This window comes from Cicer arietinum, chromosome 3, assembly GCF_000331145.2.
Source record: "Cicer arietinum cultivar CDC Frontier isolate Library 1 chromosome 3, Cicar.CDCFrontier_v2.0, whole genome shotgun sequence".
NCBI classification, from domain to species: domain Eukaryota; kingdom Viridiplantae; phylum Streptophyta; class Magnoliopsida; order Fabales; family Fabaceae; genus Cicer; species Cicer arietinum.
The window spans coordinates 53143735-53157039 of record NC_021162.2 but is presented as its reverse complement, the minus strand read 5'-3'; the positions used below and the strand labels follow the sequence as shown (position 1 = coordinate 53157039).

Below are 13305 nucleotides of genomic sequence, written 5' to 3'. Positions count from 1 at the left end.
TGCTGAACCAGCTGTGAGGAATTACCAGTGATGATGATGTCTGTCGGCCACATAGACTAGGAGATGGATCGCATTTACTATTCTGAAAACCAAACCCTGAGGATCTTGTTTGTGCCCAGAGATTGCCCTGTGTAATCTGGACACCAGTGATTTATCTGAAACCTCAAATCTTGTTGGCTGAGACATGTACACCTCTTCATCAAGCAGTACATTGAGGAAGGTTTTGTTCACTTCCAGCTGTTGTAGATCCCATTTTTGTGTCAAGGCCAAATTGAGAATAACCTTTATAGTAACCTGTTTTATAACAAGGCTGAAAGTTTCATTAAATCAAAGCCAGCCTGTAAACTCTTTGTAACCAGCGTGGCTTTGTACTGGTTGCGGGACACATCTGTGTTCTCCTCAATCTGTTGATGATATAACAGAAAGTTCTTCTCATCCAACTTGTCGTTGACTTGGTGTGAGAAAGAAGCTGGTGCATTAGAAGAAACTAAAAGATATGCATCTCCAGTTATTAGAGAACGCGTGTTCAATGGAGACTTGTTAAGGTGGGGGTTGTTTACCTAGCCACTCGTGGTGGGGAGGGAGGAAAAGGGAGGAAATTCTGTGGGCATGGAGTACTGTCTAGCTTATACCATATTGAGAGATACACAAAATTTCAGAGAAAAATAGGAATTGTATTCTAAATATACAACATAGAGTTACATTGATTTGATGTAGTAACTGTTTTAGTTATCAGAATACACTCTTACCAGAATAATTAATTATCCCTGAGTTATAACTGTACAATCACTTACCAGAACTCACACACGCAGTTTAATTTTAATACATGAAATAATAAATACTGTATGTCATTTGCATGTATTACGATAGTAATTATGCACATTGCATATTTTAATTGTATCAATGATTCACATTTTTTCTCTTCTCTCTTTTCCATCAGATCTCAACACTTTTAGTGAAGTAATTTACTTTGTATGGGTGATTGCTTGTTTTGGAATTCTATTTGTTAGGATTTATGTTCATATTGTGTTACTGAAGTTAGAAGTTCAAATTTATCTTGAGATTCTTGTCATTATTTCTTTAAAATATCTCTCATTTGTAACACTCTTTACTTCAGGATTTTGAAATGAATCGAGGCAAGCCACTATTCATGAATGAGGAGCGTTATGCTGCTTTGGCATACATGGTGGGGAAATATTCTATATTCACGCCTTATCTGTGTTTCTAGATTTTTAATACCAATGAACATTTCAAATTTTAAGACCAATCAACATTTCAATTTTTGGTTCGTTTGTTGTCTTAGGTTGCTTCTCATGGTCTGGACCGGAGTTCCAAGGTTCTTGGCCAGACTACTATTGGTTCCTTCTTCCTGGTTTAGTTCCAATTCTACTTGTTTAGTTGCGAAATTAAGGTCTGACATGTAAATAAGTTATTTTCTGGCTTTGCTTTCTTTTTTTTCCTTTCTTGGCTGCTGAAACAGTGTTGGTGATCTTGTGAATGCAGAACATTTGTCTGGACAAATCTCTGCCGAGTGGAAATCAGTTCCATGTTATTATATCTTGTTTTACACTTTCCCTGGCTAACCAAAAGAGCTTTAGTCCATCAATTTCTTATGTGGAAATTGTACAGCTTATTGTACAGCTTATTCAGGTTTGCATGCTTTGCTGTAATTGAAATTTTGTTCATTTTAATTTCAATGCCATTGCTTGATTACCATGGGAGTTTCTTCTTGGATGATCAGATTACCCCTATTTCTTCTTTAACTAATTAAATCTCCGTAACTATGAATCAAATAATTGAGGAAATGGTGATAGATTTTCTTGTGGCTAGTTTGGGCAAGCATAAAGTATAGAGCTCCTTGTGTGCTGGGAGATCTGTTCAAAACCTGAATTGGGTCTTGGAAATTTGGTTTATAAAAGCATTGCTGTAGAGGAAATGGCTAGCTTTACTAGAGACTACTGGTTTATGGCTCAAATTATTTTGAAGTCAGTATGGTCTTTAGACCAGAAAAGGTGGGATATATATCACAACCCGATACCTTTCATTATTGGCATATCCCATGACTGCCGCTAACACCCTTCTTCATTGTTCCCAACACCTTACATCATTGCCACTGCTCGACACCCTCGACCACTGCTGTTGTTAGTGCTGCTGAAGTCCGACACCTCCACCACTGTTGTCTCTTCTGCCTCTATTGGACACCTAAACCACCTTGTTGATGGGCTATGGCACCACTATCTCTTATTACCATCAAGCGCCCTCCACCACCATTGTTGCCCCACTGTCCGGCAACAACCACCATAGCTGCCATCATAGGACTGCCTAGCATTCTCCAAATGTAACTACTGTACTGCATCTGTTCAGTGACATCCATCATCATTGCCGCCCGACACCCTCCACCATCGCCACCGTTGTCAAGCACCCTCCACCATAACTCAACACTCTCTACCACTCCCTGCACCGTAAATCTACCACTGTCCTCTTTCTAACACCCACCATTGTCACTGTTGCAACTTCACACCCTCCATCACCATTGCCTCTGTTCAGCACCAGCCACAACAACCTGGCACCTACTACAACTATCATTGATCTGGAAGCATCCACTACCACCACCACCACTCGACACCCTTTACCATTTCTGTTGCCTCCAATGTTGGCACCGCAACCAGGCAACCTTCACCATCAACAGCCCATCGTCATCACCGCCGCCCCCCTCCACTTTTAAAACATGTTCTTAAAACAAACTTATCAAGTAAATATTTTAATTTTTTCAGAAACTGTTATCAAATTAATATTAGCTAATAGTTTTTTTTTTTTTTTTTGTTTAAAATCAGTTTTTTGAACATATCTTTTTTAGAATAGTTTTCCAAAACAAAAACATAACTAAACAAGGACTAGAGGGCTCTAATTGTAGAGCCAGTCCAAATATGGATCTCATCAATTTACCGGCTACGAATGGTTGTCTAGTTAGACGGTCAGTTTTTTATTCTTTATTATAATAATATTGCAATAGTTTAGCTTTTAGGTTCTCAAATATTTCAATCTATGACAAATGTACCACTCCCTTGACGGGAACGTGAAAGCAGATATCGCGACAGGTTGACCTTCACCATCCCCATCCTTGCTTTCCAACCAGTCCTATCGTCATTCCTCGTTGATTTCTCCTTGGCCCTTTTACAACTTGCATCGCAATCCACCTGTGACTCCATCCTCATCACTGTTGACGGGCAGATTCTTCAACAGCTTCACCCTAAGTTGAGCCCCACTCTGTTGTCTTTGAAATCGGCTTTACGGATCGAGTTAACTTTATATACCAATGAATGTGGTTTGAAATTGGGTTGTTGTATGGCCACACAATGATGAATAGCGGAAGGAATTTGTGGCTGTAGGCGTTCTGGTTCACAATCAAAGGCATGGTTTGACTTTAAAAAATGGGTCAGTGTTAATTTCATTAATTTGCATCTTTGAAAATTACTGTGGATGTATGAATCTTAGGAGGGAGGAAAAGAGAGATGGAGAGACACGATGCTTACTTGTGGCAATGGTGCATGGATGCATTGATTTTGTTCATAACACCTGCAGTACGCGGGCAAAGGAAGATGGGCTTTATCATTCAGTGTCCGACTGGTTTGGGTTTTCTGTTGATGGCTCTCAGCGTCAACAATGCCAATGTAGCTCCACAGTTAGTAGACAACAGTCAGAAGCGGTTCATATTGGAAAACCCATCAAACATGCCCTGATTTTGATCTGTCCAATGATAGGTTATTATAGCAATAGTTTATAGAGAGCTCAGAGATTATACAGAACTTTTACTTAGATGCACCCTTGATATCCTAAAGTCTTGTATTCAGTTACCTAAAGTCACCTGTATGATGCATGCAGCTGTCCGCATTGACTGTGTCAGCACTCACCATACCAGTTGTAGTTTCGATAGTTTCTTCTTCGTCTTTTGTTGGAGAACTAGTTGAAATCTTATTTGATTCTGTGATTTTATTTTATTCTTTGTTTTTATTTTATTTTATTTGATTGTTATTATTAGTCCTAATTAATGGGACAACTACAGTCCATGACTGTAGCAATAATAGTAAGAAAGTATTATTACATCTTTTTGTACAAGTTTTAATTTATTTTATTTTATGCTTACTTTGTATAACGTAGTAAATTAGTTTGTGAATTGTGTAAATTTATACTGGTAATAATGGCTCCTGTCTTTTCACATTTCAGTAGAATGATATACTTGGCTCCTTTGGGGAGAATCTACCTGCTGGTCGTGGCTGTACAGAAATTTCCATGCTAACAGAACTGCCAGCTTACTTCTGCTTCATGCTTTAGCATAAAAGGTCTTTATAAGTTAAATAGGTGTACAGGTGTACATATATCATCACAGTAATGAGAGAAGCAATTACATTAATGTATAACTTGTAGAATTGTGGGCTTAACCCTACTCATAAACTCATAAGTAATGTCTGAGGAGACCATGATGGCTTCCCCCGCTTCTCTCTAACTCGGGAGTTTGGTTTTGGGAAATCAAGACAAATTCCCAATTTGTGGGCTTATTGTAATCAAGGCATGTTTGTTTGGTTATATAAAATATTTGTGGAACGATGCTTTTATACTAATAGTAAAATTTGTGTTGAACCCATAGTTCTAAAAAATTGAACTCTTGAAATTATAGATTTATTATAAGAAAGTGTTATATTTTTAATACAAAATGGTGTCCAAAAGCATCATAAGATTGCAAGAAAGGTTATCTACATCACACCATTAATATATTTAAGAAACAAAAAACAAGAAGCTATGATAGCTATCTCTTGTAGCTAGCTTCCTATTCATGGCACGTCCGTAAGCTTTCAACTGTGGATCCCGCCAGACAAAATCATGAATAGTAATATTCATAATAAGAGTTAAAGAATTAATATAAGAAAAGAAAAATTAATTTCATGATCATAATAAGAATTAAAGAATTGAGCCATCAACTTTTCAATTGCAAATTTGAAAGTGGTAATTCAGTCCATAATAAAATTCGAAGAGGTAAAAGGTGAGATTACTAGAGAAGATTCACATTCCAACCACATATAGAACCATCCATTTTTGATTAATTTTGATAGCGCACATTACATTTTATCTGGTTTGAAATCGGAGGGTTTCAACTCTCCTGTTTTATCAAGGGAGCTCTTCTGAGCTCACTATAACAGATATACTTTTAAATCATAAAGTCAACAATATGTTTGGAGGGAGGACAGATTAGATTAAGAGTCACTTTAGTTTTAATGGCCATGTCCTTAAATATGATTTTATTTAGAAGATTATTTATCTGTTTCTGTATTTGTTCACCCGTCATTAGTGTATCAAAAATTAAGGTAAAAAACCAAAAAAATGGACAAACATTTTATTTCAATAATAAAACAGTCCAAATCACAACCTCTTTTGTTTGAGAGCACCAATTTTTCTTACAGGCAATTAAGTGCCCAGCACACAATGAAAACAAGGTTATTTGTTCATGATGAGAGTTTATTTTAATCAATATACATTTTTCTTTAATGATGGCTGTGCTTTCTTTTTGTAATAAAAATTTAAATTTTTTAGGATGACGTATATCGCTTTAGAAGGGTTAAAATTTAGTGGTAAGGAAACTTTTAGTATAGGCTTAAACTTTGATCCCTCTATTCTGTTTAAAATTAAGTTTTAATTTCTATTTTTCTAAATCCAATTTTTTGGTAACACCTTATCAACGAGAAAATAAAAACAACTGTTTATTCTATATTATCGCATGTCTCCAAGAATACGTCGTGAACAAAAAAATTTCTAAACTAATATCGTCAGATTCTAAAAACTATTAAGAAATTTCAATATTTAATAACCTTTTTTCCAAATAAATGATACAAAATGACTACTGTGAAATTAATAATTATCGACAAGAAAAAAGGAGTATTCAAAAATACTTCAATAACATTCTTTTATGTGTTCAAATAATAATATTCTTTTTTTATCATATTCCAAAAGTCATTCGAATATCACTCAGTTCCTACGTGGAATCCAACCCTAAACTACCTGGTGCTTACACTAATTAACTCATTAGCATATAAGACCTCAAGTTATTTAGTTAAGAGTATGAATAAATCTTAAAATAATGACGAAACTTTAGAAGATTTATTTTTCCTAACATGTAACTGTACAAAAATAATAAATATATGTATAAACAAGTAAATGGAATTTATCAATCCTTATTCTACACATAGGAGACTCCTACTGTTGCTGAATTCTGTTGATGAGTGATGATGGAAAACAAAAGGCAGCTCTCAAGTAGATCGGTGCCAAGTCATTTTGACTCTGCAATATGAATTTAACTTGGTAAAAAAAGTGGTAAACTTTGTCTATCAATTTAGAGAAACAATCAGCCAGCTTCAAGAGCAAGTCCAGCCATAATCACTGCATCATCAAAATTCAGAACACAGTAATTAGAATTTATCACCAGCTAAAGCCAAGTGAAACTGATCAGGAAACAAAAACTGAAACCATCCCAAAAATCAATAATACAACTTAAAATACACATGTCCTTAAATAAACCAGAAATCTAAGCATTTTTTCATTGATATTGTGTGAGCAGTGTTTGACTGTTAGCCCTATCATTATAGAATGAGAGAATGAGGAACTTTGTTATCTAAAACTAAAAAGACATCCCATTAAGTAACCAGTAGTAAGAACTGCAACACCCCAAAATATAAAGATGCATGCAAGCAGTTTCAATAATTAATTAGGGTTTGACCCTTTCAAACCCTAATGTCACATCAATCCCCTTTTCATACAATTGAATGCTGTAGCAGCTTCCTGAGTCGTTCAATGGCTTCATCGGAGATCAAAGTTGTATCATACCACAAGATGCTATGAAAGTATCAAATTTTGACCATTTTTAGGATGTTTACCTTGAGTGTATTAAGGACGATTACCATCTTTACATACAGAGTTACAATGAGAGTATTGAGGACGATTACCATTTTGACTTCCTTTCAGGATGTTTTACCATGAGAGTAAGAGTATTATTACCAACTATACCTACAAAGTTTACATGCTGAGTATTGAGGATGATTACCATTTTTGCCTCCTTGGGCACCTTTGATTAACCGAGCTGGTGACAAATGTGGAGGATTGTGGAAGTGTTTGAGAAGTGATGAGGGTATGTAAAGACACAATCCTTATGAAGACCTTGAGGCACAAAAACTGTGAAGTTTGTCGAGGATTGTTTTTGTTTTGAAGAGTTTCTTAAAGAATGAGTTGATCTCTTGAACAGTAGATTGTGCTTTATTCAAGAGCAGGCCATGATCTGTCATTTCAAGAGTAGCAAGATTATGGATGAAGTCATACACACTTTAAAACTTTTTTCCATGGGAATGAGAGACTACTTTCTTGATGATTACAGTTTTTAAAAACTATTATTTTTGTTTTTAAAAGAGAACATTAGAGTTGTTTTTTTCGTTCACTTTTTTAATTCTTATTTGCTGTTACTTGACATTCTCTATCATTGTCGTCGCCAAGTACTAGCCGTCGCCTGATACCTTTTGTTGACATCACCACCTTGCACCCTCCATTGTTATCTAAACACCTTAGCCTATTGTCAACATGTCATCCCTGTCTAGCACGTCCTTATTTCAATAACATATTCACCATCACCAAACACTGCAGCCAACAAACTCCACTATCATTGACATTGCCTAACACCTTCCACTGTAGTTTCTGCCATAATTAGTGTCGCCCAATACGCTCCAGCCCTCCACCATTTCCACTCGCACTCTCCCCATTGTCATCACTACTCAGCACTAGGTCCGGTACAACACAAAACCCTCCACTACCTCCACCACAACTCGGTACCCTCCACTAGCTACCCTCTGCTGTAGTTGTTGCCACCACTGTTGTAGTTTCCTAATACCTTCATTGGTGGCATCCACTGTTGTCGGTCGCCACCCAAAATCCTTCACTCGACACCCTCCAACGTCATCACCATTCATCACTCTCCACTTTTAAGTACCATCCATCTAGAATAATTTTCCAAAACCAAAAAATAGAAGAGCAGTAGAGCTCAATCAAGCAAGCCCTAGTTTTTTTTTTAACTTTTGGATTCTGTTTTTCTTTTAGGAATATGGCAATTGGAATGGAGATGAAAAAATTTGACTAGGCAGTTTGAGAAAACAAAAATATGGCTGGAGAGGGGTGCAACTTCCACGAGCTGCAGAGGCAATACACTTTTGACAGCACAAGGGAGCACATGGCGTCAGAAATGTCAGATGGCCACGGGACTTTAAGTAATGGGTCAGCCAACACTTCTAAGGCATTAAAAGCGAACTTGAATTGCTTGAGGGAAACCCCCCAAGCACTCAATTCCATAGCTACTCATAAATTCACAATTCAATGCAACAAAGTCACCAACATAACTAAATCCCTAAAATTTAGGAATTGATATATGTCACCTAACTAAACCATATTTGTCATATTCTCATGGGATGTTGATCAACAATACTAGCAAAATATATCAACATATTGTTGAAAATATTTAGGATGAAAGCTATGCAAAAAAAATGGCAAAAGGATTCAAGTTTAAATTCTTTGTTTTAGTTTCTTGGTACTTCAAAGTTTAAAGCTATATGAGCAAATGAAAGAAAATGTACATAGTTGCAAGTTCCACAAATACACACGTATACAAAATGTTTGAGAAGATGAGGTTTAATAATAGTACCACTGTAATCTTATGTAATTCAAAATGCTCAGAAGCATGTTGAATAACTTAAAAAGAACAAGATATTTTTCACCCGAGACAACTATCCCATTTTATCACAACTTCATAGTTATCAATGATCACATATTCACAACTGTACGACTACGATTTATCCAGATAATAAATATATTTCCTCTAACCAGCCAAAATGGAAACCTGGTCTATAAAGCTCTATCATAGTGTTAATGTTATAACAATTAACAAATACAAAAAAAAAAAATCTAATATCATCAATTTCTAATGGAATGAGTTTGTTATTCTGGATCAACTTCATTCCTGTGTGAAAAACTGGCTTTATTTACTAAGTATACGGCATTTCGACTGAGACCATATATAACTTAAGCAGATAACAAAATGCTACATTTTAAAAGAATATACTTACAATTTTATGCACTACGTCACAACCAATTTTCTTTCATGCAGGCAATCCTCAGTCAAAACATTGCTCCTCTTTGCAGATTTTTCCACTGTGTTCATACTGTCATCATTCTTCTCTTTGTCAAATGCAAACTCAAGTTGTTTCTCCACAGACTTGACAACTTCTGTTCGTTTAGTTCTTAACCGGTATGGTGGAGATGCATTGAACGCCTTATTATTGAGAATAACACTCTTCTTTCCATGGCTTGCGGGACTCTCCGATAATGTCTGAACTTCAGAACCAGAATTATTTTTGGTTTTATCCGGATCATTAGAAGCATGTGAATCATTATCTACTTTCAAAAATTTACTTGGAGAAGTAATTGCTTGGACTCCAGTTTTTCTCCTCCTATATATGGAAGGAGTGTTAGGATAAGTATTAGCAGCCTTTTTCAATATTGATTCAGGGGTCTCTGTACATAATTCACTATCCCTCCCACGAGGTGGTGTGATGAAACCCATCGGTGACAACTTAGAACAATACTCATTCTGCATGCAGAGAATACTTAAATGAAGAGAATCTAAAGGAACTGAACCAGCCAAAAGAGGTGGCTCGTAACACAAAGAACCACATGTCTGATTTTCTTGTGCAGATGTCGTGATTAACCTGCTACTGCTATTGCTCATTTTACCATTTAAACAATGCCCATTTATTGAGTTTCCATTGAGTGCAGAATTTTCGGATTTCGGCCCATACATTGTTCCAAAATTAGCTCTTGAGATTTGTTCTGAGTTTCCACAGCTAAGATCAATGTTGGAAGTTTCAGGCCTACATTCAGCACAGTCAGAATCAGTAGATTCAATTGCAGGGACACTTGATGAATCGCCAACTTCTCTAGCTGTTCCTGAGGACTCAAACTGGTTCTTGCCACCGTCATCTGGCTTACTAATGGCTGTAGTTTCCGACGATGTTTCGACAGCTACATTTAATTCTTTATTAGAAGAAACAGGTATTGTTTTAGTAGCAAAACGTCTAATTGGATCTTTGGCAGAAGCTAGTGGAGTGTGTTTTGGAATTGGTGGAAGTTTTCCTGTGGCCAAGTAAAAATCCAGCTTCTTCTTCAAAGAACTATTCCAGTGGTTCTTTATGGCATTGTCAGTCCTGCAGAAGAAAATTCATGAAAAAGAATGTTAGCATTTTCCATAAATATAAATATAATATTATACCACTTAACATCGCAAAATAAGTTTTACGACTTATTCTCAGAGGATGTATATTCAACCTATTTTTGGGTTCTTACATAACTTTTATGATCCCTGCAGTATTTTTTTATTTTTTATCTTTATTTCACAGGGATTCAACTTACAAAATGGACTTTTTTGAACTATAAAACTATGGTACTTGCATAGAATGTGTGTGAGCAACATAGAGTGGATAGGCCAGCTCCAAAATAAGGAAGGTACACTGCAAACTTTGTTGTATTTGAAATTGTAACAAGAACCTCAAGAAATAAATCTTACTGCAAACTTGCAAATGGAACTATAGATTTCAAGATATTAAAATGAAATACTATTTTGTTAAAGCAAACTGTTTGATGCTGACTACAGTCCTTAACTGTAGCATTTTCTTCTTTTAATATTTGTGACTTTGTGGAGATGGGACTGGAGCTGGAAATATGTTTGACTTGTTGAGCGAAAAAACATTGAAGATGGGGTTAAAGAGAGATATTTGGCTTCTATTTGGTGTAAATCTCAAGGTCAAATTTTCACTCAACATACCTCCAGATGTTTAGAGATTGAGCGGCTTTGCTTCATTCGTGTTGCCAAACGCGAATTACAGAAAATAGCAGCTTGTCTGAATTCTGCTTTACTATAGTGCTATAGCTTCCATTTGACAACACTATATACTAAATCGTATATTGTAGAACAATAGTGGTTTGTTAAAATTCCGCTACATTGTAGCACTATAGCGCCACTATTTGACAACATTGGCTACATTTGTTTTTGTATTTCAGTCTTGTGTGAAACAAGATTCCTACTTCCATCTCTGTAAGTTCTTCTAGCCATCTTAATGATTTTCTCCATTTATCAATAAAAAATGTAAGTAGAATATATCCTCCTACAATCTATTATTGAGAAAGAGCAAGAGAAATAAATAAAAATACCACCACCACTACCAAAGTAACAAAATAAAATGAAATAATGCGGATAATTTGTTGTTGGACTAATCCAGTGTGATACTTCACAGTTATCACAGTAACAAAGATTTCATTCCATGATTTTTGCTATGACCAAATTTCCTTTATAACAACTAAAGAACTAATAAGAAAGCATACCTTCCAGGAAGGACCTTAGCTATTTCAGCCCATTTGTTCCCATGTATACGATGAGCATTCATCAAGGCTAATTCCTCGTCCAAAGTCCACGCATCCTTCTTTATTTCAGGATTAAGATGATTGTGCCACCTGAAAACATTTGAAAAGGAAAAACAGTATGAATTGAGTTGTAAATATGGAAAGCAAGTTAAACTAATTGAGTCATCAATTTAAACTTGTAACATTCAGATTTTTGTGAAGATCTTCAAAAGTTGAAGGTGATGTGCACTAAGCAGATCTAAAAATTATATTTAATGATATGGAAAATAACATCTTTTATCAATAATAATGATTTAAAAAGAAGATACAAAATATATAAATATCACACAAAACAAACCTACCGCTCTCGACACTGTTTCCCTATTCGACCAGGCAAAGACTTGGCAATCAAGGACCATTTTGTAGGCCCATATTTTGACACCAGTTCAACAATTTTATCATCCTCCTGTAAGACAAGCAAGAGAAGTTGGGGTTTGAACAGAATTGTAGGAAAATTTGAAAAGAAGAAAAGGACTAGGTTTCAACCTCCTGTGTCCATGGTCCTTTAACAAGTTCTGGATTAAGGACTTTTTGCCATCTGTGCAGACATTGAACTTCTGATCGATCGGGAAAAAACTCAGCTGCATTCCACATTTAAAATCAGTGTCATAAAATGAGCATATGCTTCATTAAGCACTTGGCATTGTGGCAAAATGATATTATAATGAACAGCATAAATAAAAGTTTGAGTTCCACCATTTGATCCTTGAAACCGTGACTTGGTCATTTCTACCTACTCTTCTATTGACTCATAAAACCAAAACAAAGACCTTGTGGTGGGTAGGAAAGCTTTTTCCTAGAATAACTTTACAATACATGACAAGAACATTGCAAAACAAAGCTTATTTTACTAATAGATCAAGTATGCATTAACAATTCAATTCCAATAAATATATCTTAATCAAGTATGCATTGTTCAATGATGCTATAGTAATAACAGTCTCTCTAATGAATGACTTAATTTGATCCTCTTTGTATACTAAAATGTGCATTTGTGTGAAATTACAATAAGACAGGATAAGAACATAGTCTCATTTTCATTTGCACATTGAGAAGATACAGTCAATGTACAATCTGCATGAGTTAGCATTGAATGAAGTTGGCTTGCTAGGAGAAGGCAAGAGGTGGTTAAAGCAAGGTTACTTGTAACTCCCTGTTAAACTAGGGGAAATTGGAAAATCTCACATGAGATGTGGATTAAATGTAGCCAACGGTTCTAGGTGAAATAGTATAAAAAACATTGTGTTTTTCTATACCTATATCTCTATACATTAAAAACGTCTTTTCTGCATTACTCACAAGGCAGCCTCAACTTGAGAAGCTTCTGTTCACAATCAGAAACTTCTGATGTAGCAACAATTAAAAAAAACTTTTAAAGAACTTATACTATGAATATCATGAGTATACTCCTTTTGCATTCAGATGCAAATACACATATAACCTCTCCAACATTAAATCCAATTCACGTTTGTCCTTGCTATTGCATGATTACAACTGTGAACCATCTCTACAAGAGTAGGTTAAATTTATCCGTTCAGTAACAAACCCTCTCTTAAAGTTCAAGGATACTCTTTGTAACAATTGAATCCCCCTCTCCTCCTTGTGACACATATTTTTACTTAAGAAATTTGTAAATCACATACAAAGGTTGTCATCGCAGAATTATCAAACTAGATGTGTCAATGGCAAAAACAATGTAGCAACAATAAGTAATGTCAAATGCATTAACTAGGGTAAATATAAATAGGTACCTATTTTCTTCCAACT

General features: G+C 35.6%; 2 protein-coding genes across 4 annotated transcripts in view; one reads left to right on the top strand and one right to left on the bottom strand.

The window, feature by feature from the left end:
- The window catches only part of LOC101506928 (E3 ubiquitin-protein ligase PRT6), a 20057-nt gene extending 15419 nt beyond the window's left edge, over window positions 1-4638 (top strand). The window contains exons 16-19 of one of the 3 annotated variants that reach the window (XR_012162202.1): window positions 1118-1186; window positions 1304-1411; window positions 1504-1650; window positions 4228-4638. Coding sequence is in view for 1 of the 3 variants with exons in the window: in XM_073365791.1 (XP_073221892.1) it covers window positions 1118-1186; window positions 1304-1378 (144 nt within the window). In the remaining 2 variants the exon portion in view is untranslated. Of the gene's footprint in view, window positions 1-1117; window positions 1187-1303; window positions 1412-1503; window positions 1654-4224 lie in introns of those variants that run through there. The other 2 variants (XR_012162201.1, XM_073365791.1) reach the window with 2 other exon arrangements.
- A 1490-nt stretch (window positions 4639-6128) lies between these two features.
- Window positions 6129-13305, bottom strand: part of LOC101506594 (transcription factor MYB3R-3) — a 9366-nt gene continuing 2189 nt past the window's right edge. The window contains exons 5-10 of the mRNA XM_073365792.1: window positions 13290-13305; window positions 12025-12119; window positions 11841-11944; window positions 11461-11589; window positions 9150-10286; window positions 6129-6429 (exon numbers count right to left, since the gene is read on the bottom strand). The exon at window positions 13290-13305 is cut by the window's right edge and continues 1 nt beyond it. Of these exons, the coding sequence (XP_073221893.1) occupies window positions 9161-10286; window positions 11461-11589; window positions 11841-11944; window positions 12025-12119; window positions 13290-13305 (1470 nt within the window). The 3' untranslated portion in view covers window positions 6129-6429; window positions 9150-9160. The remainder of the gene's footprint in view (window positions 6430-9149; window positions 10287-11460; window positions 11590-11840; window positions 11945-12024; window positions 12120-13289) is intronic.